Source organism: Melospiza melodia, chromosome 5 (assembly GCF_035770615.1).
Source record: "Melospiza melodia melodia isolate bMelMel2 chromosome 5, bMelMel2.pri, whole genome shotgun sequence".
Classification (NCBI taxonomy): domain Eukaryota; kingdom Metazoa; phylum Chordata; class Aves; order Passeriformes; family Passerellidae; genus Melospiza; species Melospiza melodia.
Window position 1 is genome coordinate 14,771,605 of NC_086198.1, and position 22,084 is coordinate 14,793,688.

Here is a 22,084-nt window from a genome sequence, read left to right on the forward strand (position 1 = left end):
AGCAAGTTGCCAGCTGAGGCAACCAATGCCTATCCTGCAACCTCAGCCTTCAGGCTGAAAAGGCATGGAAACCAATTATATGGCAAGGAACAACCACTGGCTTGAAACAATTTTCTCTGAGTGGAAGTATTTGATGCTGATAGTGCCAATCACACACCTTGCAGCAAGTCCCTTCACATGTCCTTTGCCTCGGTGTCAATTTCTTTTAGGCTTGCACAGATACTTCTTCAGCTGCCAGCTGTAACAGCACACAAGATTTCCAGGATGCATCTTTCAAACAGGGGAAGACAACAGAGTTTTTAATATCAGCTTGCAAGTAATAAAAAAGTAACGTATTTTTGGCTATTTAGATAGTGACGTGGCTAGAACAAACTCCTTTGTTTCCAGCAGCTGTTAACAATACCTGTAGGGAGCTGTTCCCAAGGCAGTTATCTCTGGCACTAGCAGCAGGAGGATGTAAACAGCATGTATCAAGTTAATGGAAAACATTGTGCAGCCAAATCTGAAAGGAGCAGTGTTTAGCTGGGCCTCTCTCACAGGGATTGCGTTCTCACAGGCAGCAGCAGGCAGGCCTTGCCGGGGCTGGGCAGCCGGGGCTCTGGGCAGGGCTGGCCGAGCCGGAGGCACCGAGCTGGGAGGATGTGCAGTGACAGTTCAGAGCTGGGAGGATGTGCAGTGACAGTTCAGAGCTGGGAGGATGTGCAGTGACAGTTCAGAGCTGGGAGGATGTGCAGTGACAGCTCAGGACTGGATGTGCAGTGACAGCCCCGGGCTGGATGTGCAGTGACAGTTCAGAGCTGGGAGGATGTGCAGTGACAGCCCCGGGCTGGGAGGATGTGCAGTGACAGCTCAGAGCTGGGAGGATGTGCAGTGACAGCTCAGGGCTGGATGTGCAGTGACAGTTCAGAGCTGGATGTGCAGTGACAGCCCCGGGCTGGATGTGCAGTGACAGTTCAGAGCTGGATGTGCAGTGACAGCCCCGGGCTGGATGTGCAGTGACAGCTCAGAGCTGGATGTGCAGTGACAGCCCCGGGCTGGATGTGCAGTGACAGCCCCGGGCTGGGAGCTCGGGGTCAGTGCCCAGGGAACACTCCCAGCACAGAGCTGCCTCGGGAAGGGTTAGGCAGGAGGCAGCGTGTGGCTGCCTGCATCCATCCACACAGACGGACCCTAAGATTAGAAAGATACTGACGGGTTATTTTGAATGACATAGTCCAGGCTTGTGCACTGTGGGAGGTGTGATGGGAACCCTTTCTGTCTTTCTTGATAATTTAATGAGCTGTTGTAATGAGGGATTCACCGAGCCCCTCATCTGTATGCAGTTCCCACATGAGATGTGAATATTAAATTCCTCCAAGTATGAATCAGCACCTCTTACTCCCACAGCTTCCCTCTATCTCTCAATCTTCACCAGCTCCACAGCTCCAGATTACCCTCATGGTCCCTTGGGCTCACCCACTTCACTGCCACCTCAATAGTGACCAGAGGAGATTGATGGACCCAGGTCACAGCCAGAAGCATCAGCCACTCAGCAGAACCAAGCAGGACACAAGGTCTGAGTTCTTTTGTGAAAGCCAACTGCAACCAGGCGAGTCCGTGCCCTGCTAGCCTTTGGGAAAATTGTATGGCATGGGAAATTTAACCTATAGGGCATCGCTGTCTCTCACACCTGGTAGTTTAAATAATGAATTGGTAATTATAAACCCTTTTGACATAAAAATGAAGTTTAAAAAAACAAACTTTTGAGACACACCTTTTGATGGTGAAGGGCTTTCCCACGTAGATTCCACCAGCAGCCGTCACTCAGCACTGGCAGACAGCAGGTGCTTGCCACTCCAAAAGGGGAGAGACACTCACCAAACTAGAAAAGTCAGAGGCTAAACAAGTTTGCAAAAAGCAGCAATTCCAGTCCAGAAATGATTTCCATAGCAGAGAAGAGGAAATGTTCCCTGAGGACAAGGAGGCTGGCTGGATTTCACTTTTTTTCTGCTGAATAGATGTTCTTTAGTGTGCAATAAAGAAGGAAAAATAATGGGAGAGTGGGACAAAACTGAAAAATTCACAATTGCAGTGCAAAAGTCACCACATGCTCCTGCAAAACAGGCTGTTCTGTATTTCCACAGTCCTGGGAGTTGTAGACCAGAATTTCTCAATAAAGTGTGCTAAGCTCAAAGGCATGAAGATAGCGACAGATCCAGACTTGTCAGTGCCATGAACATTTGTCTTGGCCACAACATACAGTGTGCACATGAAGTGCTGCATCTACCTCTAATGCCTTCTATGTTATACCCAAACCTGTGCAGAAAGTCCCAGCCCAAAAATGTTCAGAAACTGCAGTTCAACTGCATGTCCCAATATAAAAAAAACCCCGGGATTTCAAGCACCATGATTTCTGCTGTAGAGTCCTTCCCACAGTCACCCACCCAGACTCAGCTGCTTGAGATCTCCAGGACCAAAGCCAAGAGTGTAATAGGAAGGAGAAAGTAAAAACATCATACCCAGTAAATGGGAACTTTATTAAACTACCGAGTTACTCAGAAATGTATAAATGTTCCATTAAATACAGTTGGTTTTCTTTTACACAGATTTATAGAAATTTATTTACATGTTCCAAACACATTTAAATTATTTTTCAAGCTTGCTACCAATAAAATTTGTTGCTTTCTTTAAAAAAAATGAAAAAGGTCAATCATCTGCTCTTGCAGATGTGCATACATCCATACAGATACAAATATAAAGGGAGATGCTTTTGTATCTAACCCACAATGGAGGCAGTAACCAAAAAGCTTATCCAAAAAGCAAAATATTTGCCCTTGCAGAAAAGTGGGCTCTATAAATTCTCCCTGTGGGACAGACACAAACAAGAGGCCCTGTGCAATACTTTATGGTGTTTGGGTATGATGTCTGCATCAAGATTGGCTGGTACGTGGGAGGAGCCAAAGGCCCCTTGCCAGATTCAAACCTCAAAGCCAGCTGCCCCTGATACCAGCCCGTGAGAAGCATGTGAGCTCATTCTCACTGAATTACACTCTCCCAGCACAGAGGGACAGAGCAGACAAACAGATCTAGCACTAGCATGTCAGTGCCACTTGTCCAAAGAGATTTCCCTTTTGTTTTTTATTTTATTCTTAAATGAGGCTTCATTCATAAGTGAATAAAAGGCAATTCTTTAAATAAAATGCTTAGGAGAACAGCACTTTCCCCACCTAAATACATTTCTATTGGGAAGATGCATAGCATGCTGAATGAGTTTCCCCACATTCTCTGTATCTTAAGTCTTACAGAAGTTAAAATTTGTATCTGCAAGTAAAAAGGGGTGTTTTTACTTTGCAAGAAGCTTATCAAATGCTAGTTTAATTCCTTTAGACTCTTTAAACATAAAAAAACCACATTTGAAGCAACCAAAGAACTCTACAAAAACATTGTCATGCGTAAGCTCTGTGTTTCATGCTAAATATTCTTGTTGACAAGGAGCAGGAGTGGAGGAGGAGGAGGAGGCAGGGAAACGAATGGCTCAACCAGAGCCATTGCAACATTCAAGTAGTTTGGTAGTATACAAACCAGTGGAAACGTGGAATGGTAAGAAAGTGCTCAGCACTACATTGCAGCCTTCAAGAGCTGAGCTGCAAACATCCTGATATGTATCATAAATATATGGCACTTCTGTATGACCAAAAGCTGGCAAGTTTGCTTGTGATCAAAACAAGTCAGGAGTAGTCGTCATGCCAATGGCCCTTCCACCAGGCACAGCCTCCAGCTGTGCTATCCAATGCAGCACCAGCCATATCCACTTGTGCATGCAAGACAATGCTGCCACATCCTTGGAGAACAAGCCTCCTGCCCAGCAGAAAGCCTTCCCCAGACACACATACAAATTCATAAAACATGCTATAAATTCTTCAGGGAGGTTAAAGACAGCCATAAACAGCAAAGGTCTTGTTTTACAATTTTTTGGCCAGCAGTTCCCAGTCTGTCCAATTGCCAGCAATGGACTTTGCAACAGGCAAAAAGAGCTCCCGAATCCAAGGAATTGATAGCAATGGAAAGTACAATCACCTAAGTTCATTTCAGTACTGTTCCAGAGGATTCATTTTGACATCAAATAAGAAACCAACAAGCACAAAGGCTTGAATCCTAGGAAGAATCTTATATATACACAAAAAAACTGGCCTTAATCCACGTTTTCTGTCACAAAGTGTTTCATCTCGTAGCTAAAACTTCTTAAAACTTTTTGGCTTTTGGTAACTTTTTTTTATCACAAATGCGAAGATCTGCTGTTCTGCTCACATTCCATCACAGTAGCTTTAAATACATTCAAATTCATAAAAAAGGATTTAGACCAGAACACAGCTACTTGCCCTTTTCCAACAGTGTGCCGTACTTCAATAAGCACATGATGCCATGTATTGGCAAGGTTAGTGTTTTAAGGAATTTCACTACACAGACATCCAGTGCTTGGACAAGTGTTCACATTCCAAGATTAAAAAAACCCCTCTCCCTTATTTCAATAATGGCTTCAGGATTTTACCAATTGTGGTTCGGTTTGCGTCCTTCAGTTTAAGTGATGCCTTTTCCACTGTTCCCTGTTCCTTTGGTGCAGGCTCTGCTTTGGTGCTGACAGCTTCTCCCTGCAGGACGCTTCTTCCAACCACTCTGGCACTGTTTGCTCTCTTTAAAGTACTCACGCTGTTCTCCTTTGGATTTGCATCATCAGAAGTCGCTGCTGGCTTCACTTTAGGCAGCCTCTGGGACACAGACCTTGTGATGGGGGGAGGTCTGGATGAGGTGGATAGATCCACTTTTGCACGCTTTGAAGAAGAGGCCACTGTATTCCTTGCAAAGTTTGGGACAGCAGGTGGTGCTTTGGGAATACTGACTGTGGCAACCTTGGTGTCATCTGCAGGGGTCTGGGGTTTTACACTGGAGCGACACATCTTTGTTTCATCTGTCTTTGATTTGACACTACTCCTAATGGGTTTAGAGATTGGCTTCTTGAGAGCAACTCTGTCCCTCTCGAAATGAGCACTGCTTGAGGTGACAGTGCCCCTTCGTAACTTTGGCTCTTCTACTGACATGCTGTGCCTGTAGGGACTTCTTGGCAGCGTGTCTGTCGTGCCTCGGACTGAGCTGCGGTGAGACAGCCGACTCTCCATGGCGCTGCTTTCACGAAGGGCTGGCTTGGCTTCTGGCTTTTTCACGGTGCTGGGTGCCCTGTTCGACCGAGAAATAGGCACCACTTTCCTCATACTTTCATTCTCGGAGGCATTCAAAGTTCTGACAGGTCTGGAAGGAGCTGTGTGGCTAGGGCGAGTGCCACTGGGTTTTGTGGAGCTTGGAGATCGATCTTTTAGAGAGTTTGTCTTTGGTCCTACTAGATCTTTATTTTTTATGGGTTTTTCTTTAGGAAGGGTGTGTTTGCTATCAGCATCATCCTTATCCTTGGCAGAAGTGTGAAGAGACAAGTCCTTGTCAGAGGTGGAATTCAGGTTTGAGAAGAAAGATCTAGCCTTGTGTTGAGCATCATTGCCAGAAGAGCATGCTTTGCCAGCCTCACTTCTTATTTCGTTGTCTGCCAATTTAAAATCATTTCCCTCTTCAGAGTCCAATGTCAAAGAACAATCAGTTGTGGTATCTGACATGTAGCATGCTGGCCCATCTTCCCTACTTCCTGAAGCACTTGTATCCATAGACATAGGGCTGCTGCTGCTGGGCTCTAAAGCTTCAGTCTTGCAACCCACTGCCCTGGTTTGATGGTCACGGGCCTCTCTGGAACTCCTGCCAGCTGGAGGCAGCTCATCATCGGCAGTGCTCAGGGAACGGAAGCTCAGATCATCCAGAGTCTCCAGGTCTGTCCCGCCAGCATCCTCTAAATACATTAAAGGTGCATCTTCTGCAGGCTTTGCTCCTTGGATATCAAACTTCCGTAGCCCTTTAACAAGTTCACGCTCCTCAATTGCAAGGGCCAGAGCATTGATGTCTGTGGACTCCTCGCAGGACGCGTTGCAAGTGTGCAAGTTGTAGTCGGTGCTCCTCTGTGAGTAATGGGCACCAGGGCTGGCTGAGCCGCTGAGGTGGCTGGGCTGAGCTGGAGGCACCTGCACGGGGCCACCACTTTTCACTTCCATTTCAGACTGCTGGTGCAAGTGCAAGGTATTTAAGTTGAGATCTCTTGTCTCCTTGGATTCCGTCCAGGCTACGTTAGGTTTTGCTTGCCGGGTGTTTGCACGGGGAAGGCTGTTAAACTTGTTTGGATCCTCATCTTTGGAGATTTCCAGGAAACTCTGCAACTCCCTGTCTGCAGTCATCCCCAAAGAAAGTCGAGAGCGTCTGGAATTTGTGTTTCTGTACAAAGGGCTTTGAGGCCTCTGCTGCAAGAAGGGAAGAAATTCTCCAAGTCCATTTTTAGCCAACATCTCTACATCATTTTCACTGCTGCTCCGCCCAAAGCTCCCAAGCTCTCCAGCTGCCCAGGATCGACGCTTCTCCTCCAGCTCCTTTTGCCTTTGCAGACTATGGAGCTCCTGGATCTCTCGTTCCCTATTCTCCTGAAGGAGGAAAATCACAAATATGTGTCTCAGAGGACAGTGTCCTATGCATAAGAACAAGGCACACTCCTCCCTCTCTCCCTTTATTTCTTCCCATCGAAGTTAGCTCGTAGTGCTGTCACCCACTCCCAACCTCCAATAAATATACACACATGAAATCACCGTGGCAACCACAGCCTGCAACCATTAACCCTATGGAGAGCAGCTCCCTGCATAACTAATGGGATGACACATCCATCTGGTCAGCATATGCAAAAAAAACCACCAGACCTTGCAAAGACCAACAAATTGACCCATTAAACCTAAGCAGATTTCACATCTTAGAATTACAGAACATGCTGAGTTGGCAGGGACCCACAGGGATCACTGAATTCAACCCCTGGCCCTGGACAGGACCATCCCCAAAAGTCACATCATGTGCCTGAGAGCATTGTCCGAACACTTGAATTCTGTCAGGCTTGGTGCTGTGACCTCTTCCCTGGGCAGCCTGTTCCAGTGCCCAACCACTCTTTGGTCAAGCCAAAGAGTTCCAGATGTAAGATGGAGAGCACCAAATCCTCACTAAGTTTAAAGGTGGCAGTCTTACCAGGTGAATAAACCTCTATCTAATCTTTACATCCATATTTTAGACAAACTTGTCTGACCAGCATACAGCCAACGTGGTTTTTCCAGCCCACCTTACTACCACTGCAATTGTTCCTCAGCAAGTCCAATTTCTGCACAGTGATACTTTCCTCTACCATTACAGACTGAAAATTTTGTGAAAAGGCATGGCTTAATTGCATATGAAAGCAAATAGATAAGTTAACACAATGCCTCACGATAGTTAGACATAACTGACACCACTCAAGGACCATCAGTCAATGTCTCGCTTCAATTTTGGATCTCATAATCACTGTTGGTTTCAAAAACTGCCAACTGCAGTACAGAGATTGCCCACGGTAGGAAGGAGATTTTTGGCAGCTAAACTGAGGGATTTTGGTTCAGGAAGCCATAGAACAGGTAGTTTGAATTTGAAAGACAACACAGTAAACACTTTTTTACTAAAATAATTAGCAGTGATTTACTGTGAATATCAGCATTTTAACTGTTACCTCTAGGCTTCAGATTTAATCTAACTGCACCTTTGGTTGAACTTTCTGGGTTACTTCTGAAATGAAGAACTTGGCTTGCTGCAGCCAGTACAGCTGTAGCAAAAGAAAGAAGGAACAGGCTAGTCTTGACAGAGGATTCAAAAATTACATGATTTTCCAGCATGTTGTTAAATCTGGTCTAATCAATGACACACTGTTTAAAAAAATCACACCTTTATTTGTCTAAGGCTTTGTATAGTTTAATCTTCCCATTGTTGTGACAACAGAAGAGCTGCACCACTAGGAAAAGTCACCTGAAAGCTTTCAGTAAACAAAAGCCTAATGCTTTGGGATGAATGGATTAATCTACACCTCTTAAAGTGGATTTAAGACTATGCTGGGCCCTGAAAGATAGGATGCATTAGAGACCTAAGAAACCTGAACATCTAAGAAAGGAAAAGAAAAAACTTGCATTTCAGGAAAAATGTTTGGCAGGAAGCTTTCGTTTACAGGTATGGAATTACAGAATGAATTCTTGCCAAATGCTAAAGTTCAACTTTAAAAATACCATTGTCAAGAGAAAGGGTTCAAAATAGTTGCAGATACTAATACTATATTCCATATTAGAAAAAGAATATTTTAACCTCACCCAGAACATGTTTTAGGAGATTTTATTCAGATGAAAAAACCTATTTTAAGCACATAGTTAGACATGCCAAAAAACTGCAAAAAATGTTTAAGCATTTGAAATATGCGCACATGGCCATGGTGGTACAAGCCATCTTTTTAGACTGTTGGACGTGCTGTCAACACATCACATTCTTTTGTTGCAACTGCCATTTTAATTCTAAATTGTTCTGGTAATGTTGTAGGAACAATGGTCAATCCACAGTTAGCAGGCAAATCTTCTCAAATTTGCAAGCAAGAGTCTAATTTGTCGTTTTTTAGAGTGTACGTGCGTATTACAAAGAGGGGACCTCAAAAGTCATAGCTATCCATCCACCACTTGTAATACGTGACTATGAATGAAATCCTCAATCTCCAATATTTGAACATATCTGGATGAAGTCCTCTCTTGGCAAACTGGCTGCAACAGCTATCACCATTTGGTTTTAGACATTTGTGCAATGTGCACCCTCCTGTAACTATGTGCTGTCTTGGGTGGTAAAGGTTAGGCAAACTAATGGTACCACAGGCACATTAGCTGAACATCCTGTCAGCTCGCTCTTAATCAACATCGTTCTCTTCTTTCTGAACCAAAGCTTTTATCCAAAGTGCTGCCAAAGGCAGATTGCAAAAGGGCACCGATCCAGCTCATTAATTCTATTTATAAAGACCTAAGAAACATCTGTAACAATACACAGCCTTTGCTGAACCAAAACTAACCAACACTAATACAAATACTGCTCCTCGCTCCTCCATCTTGGTACATTTCCTGAATTATTTAGGACCAATTCAGGGTATCAGCAAATGAATGCTCACACTGGGGATAAGGTATCTTGCTGCCATAGGCCTGTTTCAAGTTTTCACCCACAAAAATCCTTTGAAAGGACAAAGTAAAATACACAGCCCTTACTTTACTTGGTGAAGTGCCTCTAGCCATGTAGAGGAAGGCAGTGGAGAGCCTGAGCTAGCATGGATTCAGGCAGGTACATCCAAGGAATGGCAGGGCACACCTCAAGGCCCTTCCAACTATCCAACACTACCAGGCCAACACCTGAACAGCAACCCATGGTCAGGAAATCTGTGCAATCTGTCTCACAGCTCAGCTTAGCAGTCACCAGCCTCCTCACCAAAACAGAAGGGAGGTGCCCACTTACAAGCAGGCCAATGAACAACCCTGATCTATCATCCCAGTGGTCTCTCCCACCAGAAACAGAAGATGCAGAGCAGCAGGGCTGCTCACAATGGCCATTCCCACCTGGCTTCTGGCAAGGAATGCTTCCAGGAGTGCAGTTTTCTGTAGCCATTTGAGCAAATAAATCAAATACTACAAGATACAAAATGCCCCTTAAGCAGAAAAACCAACTTAATTCATGTGAGCCAATATCCATTTCAGAAGTGTGAGAATCCCATTCAGCACTCTTACCTTAACAGATGTGTTGAATCTTATGCAGAAGTCCCTAAATATCTGGAAACACTCATCCAACTTCATAGTTTCTTTGTCTTCACAGAAAAAGTCAATGAGAGCATTTCCCTCCTTTTGCAGTTCTCGTTTCTGGTGTTCAAGCTCCTTCAGATGCCTTACAGCAAACTGCAGCAAAAACCATACACACATGAACCAGATAGAAAAGTTAAAGTCACAACAGGTCATGCATATATCAGGAAGTTATGAAATTCATATTCCAAGCTAGAAGCTACAGAGCCTAGGAAATTAAAATTTTGATGGAGATCTTGTACTAACAAAAGGACACATGCCATTTCAGCAAACTGAGTAAAGGTCAGGAAAAATAGATCAATCAAAATGTACATTCTTGTGACTAGGATGGAAACCAGGAAAAAGCTCAAAAGCCCTTGAACAAACTTACTGATTTAAGTTTTAGATGAGTAAAATCAAAGACTGTACTAGGGCACTGACAGACCTCCTGGGAGCTCCTTAAAAGCTCCTCATTCCTTATTTTCCCATTTCCCTTCCAACCTTCAGCTAAGCATGAAGGATTAATTCCTCCTCCCCACTTTTCCAAAAACACACATGAACTGATTCATGGATATACACCACAAAATCAATTCCTTCCTAAGGTGACCATAAACTACAACAAAAAAGGTTTTCATACTTGAAAGGTAAGGAACCACTGAAAATACATATATTTTAACACATCCAGAAAATGTTCCCCTAAAGTAGCACTTTGAACCATAAGTACAGAGCAATACAGACAGGATGAGACTAGTTTAGTGGAAGAAGATTCAGGAGGAAGAGAATAAGGCTGTGATTAGACTTTGAGCAGCAGAACTCCTGAAAACACTTTGATTAGGTGCCCTGTCTCCTCTGTCTGCATCACCAGCTACCCACTTCTATTCTTGCACAATCCCCCATCAGACACCACCTGTAGCTCAAAGTAACCTGAGAAGAAAAGTTATTTTTTCAGACAAATCTCTAACTCATAGTCACCTAAATATTTTTCATTTTTCATAATGTAGCACTGGGGTGGGAAAATGCAGCTGGAGGTACTGGTGACCACTTAATCCAAACCTCCTTTCAGGAATTACTTAGAAAATTTTACCACTAGGATAGGAACAAATATGACTTGGTAGTCTTAAGAAAAAAAAGAAAAAAGAGGGGACAAAAAAGTCCACAATAAAACCTGAAGATAAACTGGACAACTGATAAAAGCATACATCAAAAAATAGTTCCTCCCACATATTTCAGGAGTTTATTCACAAGGGTGAAATAATCAAAGCTGACTTTTAGATCAGCTTGGTTATCACCTGTAATTTAGAAACAAAATCCGGAAGTGTTTATGCAAGGTATGCATTTGTAAAATTATTTTTTCTCCAACATTTCTTTTGGAATGTGGCCTAAACAAGGTTGTAGTGTTACATAAAACCACCTATTAAATTTTTTAAAATCCCAAACATGTTAAAACATAACATTAAAGAGTCTGGGTGCAATGGATAAAAGCCAACAATTCAGAGTGAATGAGGACAGGTATTTCAATCTTAACCTGCCCCTTTCTTCATCAGCTTTTCATCTCCTGAAAAACTACAGGGGCTATTAACTACATTTGCAAGTTGAAAATCAGGGTGGGTTAAGTTCCAGATCAACACCTGCCTTCTTACTTTTAATAATTACCTGTAGTGTGAAACAGAAAAAAAATAATTTAATTGAAGTATAATATGTATTTCTTAAGGCATCACCACATACTCAGAAAATACCAAGAACTCTGCTTCCAAGGTAAGTGCTATACACATCCAGGCCTATAAAGCCATTGCAGAACTCAATGAAATAAAAAAAAAGGAGAACCCACACGGCCTAATGGTATGGCTCTGAGTAAGAGAGACTCTGTGTTAAGGGTAAATTAGTAGAGAAAAGAGTCCCTTAACCTTCCAGCTTCCAGCAATATCTCTTCAGCCACCCAGCTATCAAGATTCATCCCTCAGCACACCCTCAGCTAAAACTGATGTGCTCCAGAATAACCTAACATGCAGACATTATATTTTGGGCAGCTGCAAAGTACAAAAGCAGAGACCACTCCAAATTGTCTTATATTTTAACTACTGATCTTCATCAGTGCCTTCGCACGCACTAAACACGCTTGCCTAACAAGCCTTGGGCAATGTACACTCAGTATCCCTCCCTGTAAAAACACAGCCCTTCCAACAATCTTACTTGACAAACAGCAGGAGGCTGGAACACCTTTGTACAAACTGACAGGCTAGGCATATTAAAACAGTGCTTCTGTTTATTGACAGGTCCACACAAATTGCATTCAGCTGAGGAATGCTGCTGTACTCAGGCAAGAGTAACACATTAACACAGATATCCTACAAACCTGGAGAAAGTTTTCCATCTGGTGAAAGAGTTTTGGGTCTCGTCGGATGCTGTCTTTAACAGATCTGGTCTTGACAGACAGCGAGTGCAGCTCTGCTTCTACACTATCAATGGATAACCTAAAAATAGCATGTACAGAGAACGTTTATCAAGAGAGAAGGAGTGGCCCACAGGTTAGCCACAACTGCAAAAGTGGATGCTTTACATGAGGCTCAAACAGGCTATCAAACAAGACCTGCCTGTTCAGGAAATCTTTCCAGAGTAGACACTGAAAATTAGGAGAGAGATAAGCACATTTCTTCTTATTTGCAACCTGAAAAGATTCCCATGGGGTGTGGTTTCATGATTAACTCCAGCCAGTCCTACCCACCTAACCTTAAAAAGGTTACTGCTGCCCTGCCTCTGTCCAGGTGTTCCTTTTCTCTCCTGGTGCCTAGCACTCATTTTCAAGATGGCCAGCCACCTCTGTGAACTGAAAATTAACCTAGGAAAAGGAAAAAGCCAGTTTGTTCCAGATGGATACTTTGCTTGGTCCAACTGACTACATGACTGTTTGAGTGCAGGAGCTACCACAAAAAGGGGGCCACAAGAGACCATCAGCAGGACTACTGATTTTGGCAGTAGCATCTGGCATCATGAAATTGCACATCACACTCTTCTAAGCAGCCACAGCAATGCAACCCACACAGTCTCAACCCTGCAGATACAATATTTCATCCTTCTGCTAAACACCAGCAGAGAAGCTGCTGTGAAAAGGGAACTCAGAAACTGAAGCTCACAGGAATCTGATCGGGTGTAATCTAAGTGTTGTCCTGGGAGACCCACATTCCATACAACAGGAGCTCCCACCTAAGCCTTCCAGTCACTTGGAGGGTAAATGCTTCTAAACCTATGGCATTTCCTTCACCAGAGAACTAAACTTTGCCTAGGAATTGAAGCAGTACAGCTAGCCAAGTGCTAAGAAGTAACAACTGTGCACATGCTCCTCCTCAGGTTGTCTCACCAGCTGCATGACTTCCAAACACTAAAGCTGAAGAACTTGTGGCAGCCTGACTGAAATGCACATGGCAGCAGAACGTGACACATCTGTAAGTTTGTCAGTACACACACAAATTAATATCATATTATAGTTATATATGTAATAGTTATATATATAATAGCAATACATATAACAGTTCCCTGTTTTGGGAAAACATGGTGGTTTTGCAACTAAGAAAAGCAGTAGAAAATACAGGCTACATTTTCCTGCCTGTGAAGGAGGAAGAGGATGGCCTACAAGTAAAGAAGGAAAGACAACAAAAAATAAAGAACGTAATGGTAGTTGTTTTAACATGCTCTAACTGGGTGGATTTATGAGCAACTTGTACATGACAATTCTCTCTAAAGACCTTCCTCGTGCCCAGTGGTGAGGAACATATTTAATTTTGTTTCATTTTCATGTACAAAGTGCACTCCCTGAATAGACTTCAGCATGAGTTACAACAGAAGATCTTCAGTGTTAACAAATGTGATCAAAGAACAAAGTGGTTAGAAAATAAATATCACCAAATCTGGGACTCTGCCTGTTTCTCTCCTGTTTGCCAGGGGGCTTGGATGCTGAGGAAAGCTGCATTCCCCAGCAGGCCACATGGCCAACTGCCAGAAAGGTGTGTGGGTTGGATGGCAGAGAGCCACACAGGTGGTCCCTCAAAAATTTTCTGATTAACTCCATGGCCACTCCTTTCCTCAGAAGATTTCAGTCTTTTGCAGACATTACTTAACCCTCCATCAGATCTAAGAAACTGGATTTTGCAGCTGGGAAAAGAATGTAAATAGATTGCCCTAAGCTCAAGAGTAAGGAAGTAGCAAAACTGGGAACAGAACTTCAGCATTGCTAGCTTCCAGGTTTCAGATTTAGATCACACTGTCTCACTGAAGTAAGCACAGTTACTGAGGTACAAATCAGCTTCAGTTTACAATTATGCAGCCTCAGACTTTCAACTGAAAAAATGCAGAGCCACAAATCCTTCAGATTTTCCAACCAAGACAGTAAATGAAACCTCAAAAAGCATCTAAGTGAAGCCAGGGCCAGCACCTGCCCCTGGTACCAGATTTGGAAAAGAATTGTAGCCTGCTCAGAAACTGATGGAAATTGGTTTAGGGAAAAAGAGTATCGTGCTTTACTTCATTCCCTTGAAAATAATGAACAGGCACATGTATTTGACAGAGACAGAATTACCAAAAACCTATGGAGATCATGTAATAAAAAAACCTCATACCTGAAGGCACATTGCAGGCATACTTCTGCTAGTAAATGGAAATGAAGACCTCAAAGCTACAGTAAACATTTGTAAAGATCTGTTTTTGTGCCAAGACTTTCCTGAATAAGCCTCATTGCTTCACAAATGAGAAAATTCCAATTTCACTCTAACCATAAGTTTTCAGTTTTCTTTTAACTCACCTGGCGGCATCATGAACACTCCTAATTTTTTCTGAAAAGTTGAGAAGAGCAGCATCTTTCTTTTGGGCTTCCTGAAACAAACAGAACAAAACCAAAACACACACAATCCATTAACATTCCAGCACCATGCCAAAATCCCTAAGTCTGGCAGTTCTAAAGCTTCTGGGAGGGCACTTAAAGGTTTCGCTCCTGCACTGTTTTTCTTCCCATTCAATCCTAACACAACTGAGTGGAGGACATCCCTTAAAGAAAGGCAGGGATCAGAACTGGAGATTTTAAACAACAGCTTCCATTTTGCAGCATAAAATAAGAGCTGCTTCTGCCAGTGAACACAAGCCAGATGTATTAATGAGGAATGTCAGGGAAAGAACAATTTACTGATGCCATTGTTTGAGCAGATACGATGCTTCCTGCACAAACATCAATTTATACCCTATTAAATCTCTTAAGCCAGTTTGTACACAGATAACCAAAGTCAAATAGATGCATTTAAATTCTCTCCCTTTTAAAATCAAAAAGTTTGAAAGGAAGGAAAAATAGCTTGAAAATGTCTGCAGCAGCTTTAAAAAACACACATCAGTCATTAAGGGAGGAAGAAAAAACTATCCAGAAGGCTGTTCAAAAGATTCAACAGGAAGATTGAGCGAATTTTTATCAAAATAAACCACTTCCACAGTGTAAGAATTTGGGACAATACGAGAAAATCTACAATGAAGAAGTTTGATGAAAGCAAGTTCCTACATTATATAAAAACTTAACCTTTCCATGGGGTTCTTGATAGGATGACCAAGTAGAGGTAATTTTTGGTGAATTTCATGGCGGGAGAAGAAAGGTGAAGATTAAATCAAAGCTGTGAGACAGTTGCTTTTTGGAGACACATAGCCCCTTATATTGTGTATCAATCAATGAACCTATATTTGTAGAAGTTGCTTATACCAGCAAAATAGATTTTCTATACCAGAGCCACAAAATGCAGCAGACTCATCCCAGGTTTGTTTGCTTTCGTGTCTGCCAGCTTGAGCAGCGACGACAGTTTGAATCCAACAGCATTGCCAGCATAACCTCCCTGAAAAGAAACAATTTGCAGAAGAGCAGATGAGAAGCTGAGGCGTGACATCAGAGCACTGCAGCACTAACAAGGAGGTACAGCCCACCAGCCATCTCCCTTTGGGATGTCACTTACCGCATTCATAATATTCCCAGCCTGGAGGACCAAGTGCAATATGGAATGCAGCTCCTCACAAGTCATTAACTCTGCAAGGAACAAGGAAATTGCCGTCTGACAATTGTTTGTTTAGAAATATAGTCAGTTAGCAAGCTCCTCTTCATCTCCAGCTTTTTTTTTTTTTTTTAATTTGACAAGAAACTCCAATAAACTGAAGAGGTCATGGGAAAGATAATGGCACTATTTAATTCCAATTCACAAGCACAACTGACAAACCTCAAGTGTATTTTCAGACTTTAACTTAGCAAGTGTAGTATTTCCAAGGCAACCTCCAGCAGCTAAGGAAACATTTGGGGCCTAATCCTGCAATGTGCAAAGTGTCTTATGCAAGTGGTTAAGTATCCTCACCACCTACTAATTATTCCAGTGTGAGGTAAGTGTTCTGCACCCTGCAGGATCCATTTGCCATCTGCCAGGATTGGGCTTTTGAACAACTACTCTTTTTTAGGAGACTTGGCCATAAGGCCTGAAAAGATAACAGACAATGTTTAAATTTTCCTTGCTTATCCCACTCCCATTATGAATCATCATTTTATTTCTGTATGATCACTAACTCAGAGCAGCATTTGTTTTAGCTGTCATATCAAAGATGATTTAGCACAAAGTTATACTCAGTGTGACATGGAGTCACATGGAATAAAACAGCCTTTTAAAGTTTTCCCATCACACAAGCCTGGTTTATATGTATGCATGTATATTTCTTTGCAAAATGCACAGTAGTGTTCTGTCTGAATTCATACACCCTTTCACCCAGCCACATACCAGCAAAAAACAGTGTATGTGCAAAAAACAATATATGTGCACCAGAGAGACTGCCTTAGAAATAAGATGTGGAAATTCAAAACTGTAAAGAGTTAATAAATGTGGCACAGCAAACCAAGCAACTCCAAATTTGCAATTATCCATATGGCAAGAAAATCAATATGAGCTGGTTGTAATGTGAGGTACTATATGTTATACTAATGAAGAAAATAAAAGGTGGAATCCTTTTGATTGTAGTGTAAATACTTTGAAAAACTAGTTTGGTTCCAAGTCCACATTCTGTAATTTATCCTGCATTCAGCTGCACAACACAATACAGCAATGAATCATTTTGGAAGCCCATAGCCCTTACACATTTGTGTTTCAATACTGGCAACCTATAACCATAGAAATAGTTAAATAACATTTGATCTAACAAGATAGACCCAAGGTGAGGACACAAGGATGAAGAGAGAGGAGAGAATAAATAAGGAAATAGCAAATTTCACAAGGCCAAGAGGAGAAGGCAACTCCTAAAGCCCTCACACAGTAGGAGCCTGCCCCGCGTCCCTGTGACACCCATCCATCTGCAGGCCAGGTGAGAATCCACCAGGCTGTTCAGACCATCCTAACCCTTAGTGATTATCAGCATTAAAATTGAAGTAAATATTCTCCCCATTTAATTACAGGACAGAAACCTAGGAGACAGCAATAGAAAAGGAGACATAGTTCCTAAACAACTTCAGGCTATCAACAAACCCTGGAGTGAAAAGACCAAAAGGAGAAGAGCACATGACCAAGTGGACTGAACACAGGGAAGGCCCAGTCAGTGATTTGTTTGACTGGCCTGATGCAGGAGCTGGAGACCAAAGTGGCTCCTCTCTGGAGGGCATTAATTCACCAGTTTACATGTCTTGGGTGAAGGACACGAAGGACACTAAGGTGTGGCTATTTTATACGTAACATATTCCCTCACATATGTCTGTTCCTCAAAACACAAAGAACAATGATTTAAAAGAGATTCTAATAAAAGGCCAAACTCAGACCTAATCCTAAGTACTGCACACTTTCCTGAGTCAATGAGAAGTTCAATCCCCACTGGTGGGAAAATGCTTTTTTTCCCTTTGCTTTCACTTGAAAGGACTATTCCAATCACCAGTGCTCATAATTGAATATTTTAATTAGTGCACTACTTATACCCACTACAAGCAGTCTAAGCAGTGATCTAGTAGCCTGTCAAAAAATTTCCAACATGAAATATGAATTTCATATTGAGGAACAGGACAAAGAAGAACTCAAGATACTGTAAAGGATTGGCATAAATGTTTAACTGGAACCAGGAAATCAACTATTTTCCTGCAGAGTAGAAGACACTACATTACCCAACACACAGCCATCTGCAGCAGTTCAAAACTTGAGAAATGTAAAGAGTAGAACAGGTATGTAGAGAAACAGAATAAAAACAGAAAATCAAGGAATAGCAAAGTATTCTTTACAATAAAGATTTTAACCTATCAATATTGCCATCTCAAAAGGAAGTAGCCTACAGAGAAATTTAGAAAACGGTAATTTTTTTTTTTCTATGGATCTCTGAAAGAATAAGCAGAGAGGTGTAACAACCACATTCCATCACAGGGAGAGCAGTGCAGGAATGAGCAAACTACTCAAAAGATGACATCCTAATTTGGTCATAGACACTTTTGCTTCTATCAGTTTAGGATACATTACTCTTAGGCTTTGAACATGAATTTCTGCTAGTGTACCCAAAGTCCCCAGATTTTTGGTTTTGGAAGCAAAGATCCACCAGGCACACCCTGATGGCATTTGTCAGAGGGGAGTTAGCCTCCTTTTAATAGCTAAGGTACCTGAAATTCAAGCTCTGGTCTTCGTAATGCAGACTAATTAACATGCTAACAAAAACAAGAGTATTAGGCATGTCCCAACATATTTAATTACCTTTTGTTGCCCGTCTTATAATTTTCATGTCATCCTGTAGAGAAGCACAGGAGGGTGAGAACTCCCTCTCCAACACCATGGCTTCAATCCTAAGAGCATAGCTGGAGTACACGAACAGGTTTAGAACTGACAGCCAAAAAAGAACACTTATCACAAACAGAACAAACCAACCATCTCCTTACTTTGGCACCTGGATTAGTAAGTACATGAAGGAATCAGCTTGAGACAGTTTTGATACATCTCCATCAAAGGCTTTTAATTTCTTTACCTAGAAAAGAGAAAAAAAAAACACTAGCAAAGAATTTCATGAAAGATTAAGATTAACCTGACTTTGGAAGGCAACACCCTGAAAAGCAGTAATTTTAAATGAAGGCATTGGAAAGTCCACCCAGTGAGTGAATGGCTTCACTGTCCCAAGATCCTGTAATTTGCACACACCCCAACCACAAAAAAAAAATTAAAAAATAGCCTCACTCTTCTCCCAGAAAACTAGCTCAACAGTCCAGCAGCAGAAACCATGCTGATGGTTCTGATTGCTGATTTTGATTTCTGATCAATGATTGCTTTCATCACTATGTTTAGGACACTGATGATGATCTGAAAAATGACCCTCAACCCTTCAACAACTGTGATGTACACTTGGGCATAGCATAACTGTGTTCAAAATATTCAGCACAGGACTGCCTAGATCTTTTTGGCACAACACAACTCAACTTTCAGTTACAGGGATTTTTCAAGATACTAGCTTTAACCATTTCCCCTAAAATGCTCTTAAAGGGGTAAACTTCATGATCTTGAGTTTGTATTTTTTTCATTAATATGAAATATTTTAAAGATAAATGCAATCTTGCATTTTAAGTAATTTGTTGTCAGTACTCTCAGTACTCTGAGGACACCATTTACATGCAAAGGAAATATCACTGCATTAATTTTGTCAATCTTCCTTCCCAGCTCCACCAAAATCCATATATTTGCATGATCTGGAAGCCACTGATCCACCCACATACTCACTATTTGTTTATATAGAAGAACTGAAAAATACATGCACATATGTTTAAGCATAACTGGAATTTCTTCCCCATCTTCCAACACAGCAACCATGTTCAAAAGCAGAGCTCACTCTCAGTTACACTATTTCTTTATTCAAGCAACAAGTTCTCACCCAGCAGCAGCAGCTGCATGTTTCCACTGATTTATACACCAGCCCATCATCCTTCCTTTGTGTAACACCACACTTAAAGCCCATTCACAACCACACTTACACAGATGGTCTTTAGTTGTAGAGAGCATATTAAGCTATTGGAGAGAAGAACACTACATCAGGGCATCAACAGTTACCCCACTGCTGTGATGTAGCAAGATATCCACAGGTTTTGTTAAAGAATCAGCCTACAAATTATTCACTTCAGTTACTTTTCTGCTTTGACAGTAAAAAAGTAGCTGATCTGTAGTGGAAGACAAATATGCTCTGCTAAATCAGGGTTCTGAACTAACTGAAGGAAATGATTCTTTGAGCAGTTGTTTTCTGCTTTGTTTCCATTTTTTTCCACACCAGAAAAAATAGAAATGTTGAGAACACATTAAGAAAGATAAAAATACAAGTTAAACACAGAATGGAAAATAATTTCTTTTCAAATTGAAAACCACATCAACAAACAAATGAACAAGGAAAAAACCTAACAAAAACTTATGACCAAGGACAAGACCTCTAATCAGAGAGCAGTTTTTATTCAGCATATCTAGCTTCATTTCCTAACACCACCCCCCACCCCCCATTTAACTCAAGACACTCAGACAACAGCTCCCCTTCTAAAGATAAACAGCATACTCATTTTTTTAGGCCTGAGAAAACTCCTAATTTACTGAGTAATTCAAGAAGTCTGCCAACAAAAAAACAGGAAAGACCAGACTTGACATTCCTGATAATTCTAAGGTGTTAAATGATCAAGAAACAAACCCAAAATAAACACTTTTTCTCCATCATTAAGTGGCGAGTGAGAGATAGTATACTATCTCTGTCTTTAAAGGTGTTCTTTAACCTAGCTTCCCAAAACTAGTGGCCTGCAACCTTAAAAATCTGCAAATTCTCCAACCTCATTTTAGTATCTTGCAGATATCAGTGTTTGCCTGAAAAGGATACAGACATTCAGATATGGGAGAGAGGGAGGAAAGACAGAAAAGCAGCCCTCCAAAAAAACCCACGCCACCTCACCAAAATCAGATCATATAAGCCACAGGTTAATTCTAGGAAGATGCAATTTGAAGACTTAAAGGCACAAAAAGTGAACAACAAGAGATCCTGAGACATGAATATTAATTTATTCATGCTTCCAGTGCTATATTTAAATATACTTTAAACAGTAAGTCAATGTTTTCTATGTGGAATTTTAGTTTTACATGCACCAGATGAAATTGTCTTCTATCCTACCAGGAAAAACGCCTGGAGTCATATGAGTGAGTACTAAATCCCAGAATTAATTCAGAGGAGGAACATTCCTAAACATGCCCAACAGAAGACATTGACAAGGCTGCCTTCTGATGGGTAGGATGGGGTGTGAATGTCACCATGCAAAAAGCTTCGGGCAGTGTTCCCTTTTTTATTAATAATTTCATAATTTAAAAATAATTCTCACCATGAAGGGAAATAAAAAGTTATTTGACTTTATCAACACTACTAATGAACTAAAAAAACAACTTCTGAACACCAAAGCTAAAAAATTAATGGAACACATTTTGGATGTCTGTCATTACACATTCCATGGGTGACTACTCAAAATCCCATGAAACTGCCTCTACTCTCTGCTGCCATGTTGTCCAAGTATTCTGGAAGAAAACTGAGATTCTGTGATGGTTCCCAGAAGTGGGGGTCAAATTCAAATAACAACTGCAGCCAGGAGCTGCAAAGAAACCATGGGGATTGACAACCATGTTCACTGTTAATCATGTTAGCAGATATAGTAGATGGCTTCAGAACACAAGAGAGCTAAAAATGTAGCTTATTATAAAATCATAATCAATAACCCTATCAGTTCTGGCCTTGACCTCCTTTCTTGAAGCACAACAAAACTTTTCCACAAGAGTAGACAGCCATGTACTGAGATATGTCAGTGTAATGTGTATATGCAAGAGAGCATGATTACATTGTATGCTCAGTTCTGTATTACTCAAATTGGGTGCTGAGCTACTAATTTAATTTTTCATTATATTTGTATATGGAATATGCATTTGCACTGTCCATGCATGCCCATGCACACTCAATCTGATTTTAGATACACAAGGTTCTCACATATATAATTTGCTTAATTTAAAGAACAGTTATGAAACATAGAAAGCCTGATCTTTGATTTGATTTGTGAACAATTGCAGCAGAGATGTCCATTGCAAGTATGCCATTGCACCTGGCAGACATGAAAGCTACTGTATTCAAGTTCTTGGTAATTTTTAAGCTACCAGCAGCACTTCTAGTGATATTTTATTTTATGGCATAAAACCTTGCAGGATCTTGTAGTTATGCAGGACCTTTGAAGAAGAGGAATAAACATTTCTTGTGCAATGAGGCACGATGTGGCACTAGCCGGGGCAGTGGCAAACCACTACCAGCAAATGATAAAAAGA

At 41.5% G+C, this 22,084-nt stretch overlaps 1 protein-coding gene across 1 annotated transcript in view; it reads right to left on the reverse strand.

Moving 5' to 3' along the window:
- Window positions 1–2,484: 2,484 nt before the first annotated feature.
- The window catches only part of FHDC1 (FH2 domain containing 1), a 36,309-nt gene continuing 16,709 nt past the window's right edge, over window positions 2,485–22,084 (reverse strand). Inside the window, exons 5-12 of the mRNA XM_063156370.1 lie at window positions 18,652–18,737; window positions 18,470–18,570; window positions 15,731–15,801; window positions 15,506–15,613; window positions 14,548–14,618; window positions 12,109–12,226; window positions 9,708–9,872; window positions 2,485–6,545 (exon numbers count right to left, since the gene is read on the reverse strand). Of these exons, the coding sequence (XP_063012440.1) occupies window positions 4,500–6,545; window positions 9,708–9,872; window positions 12,109–12,226; window positions 14,548–14,618; window positions 15,506–15,613; window positions 15,731–15,801; window positions 18,470–18,570; window positions 18,652–18,737 (2,766 nt within the window). The 3' untranslated portion in view covers window positions 2,485–4,499. The remainder of the gene's footprint in view (window positions 6,546–9,707; window positions 9,873–12,108; window positions 12,227–14,547; window positions 14,619–15,505; window positions 15,614–15,730; window positions 15,802–18,469; window positions 18,571–18,651; window positions 18,738–22,084) is intronic.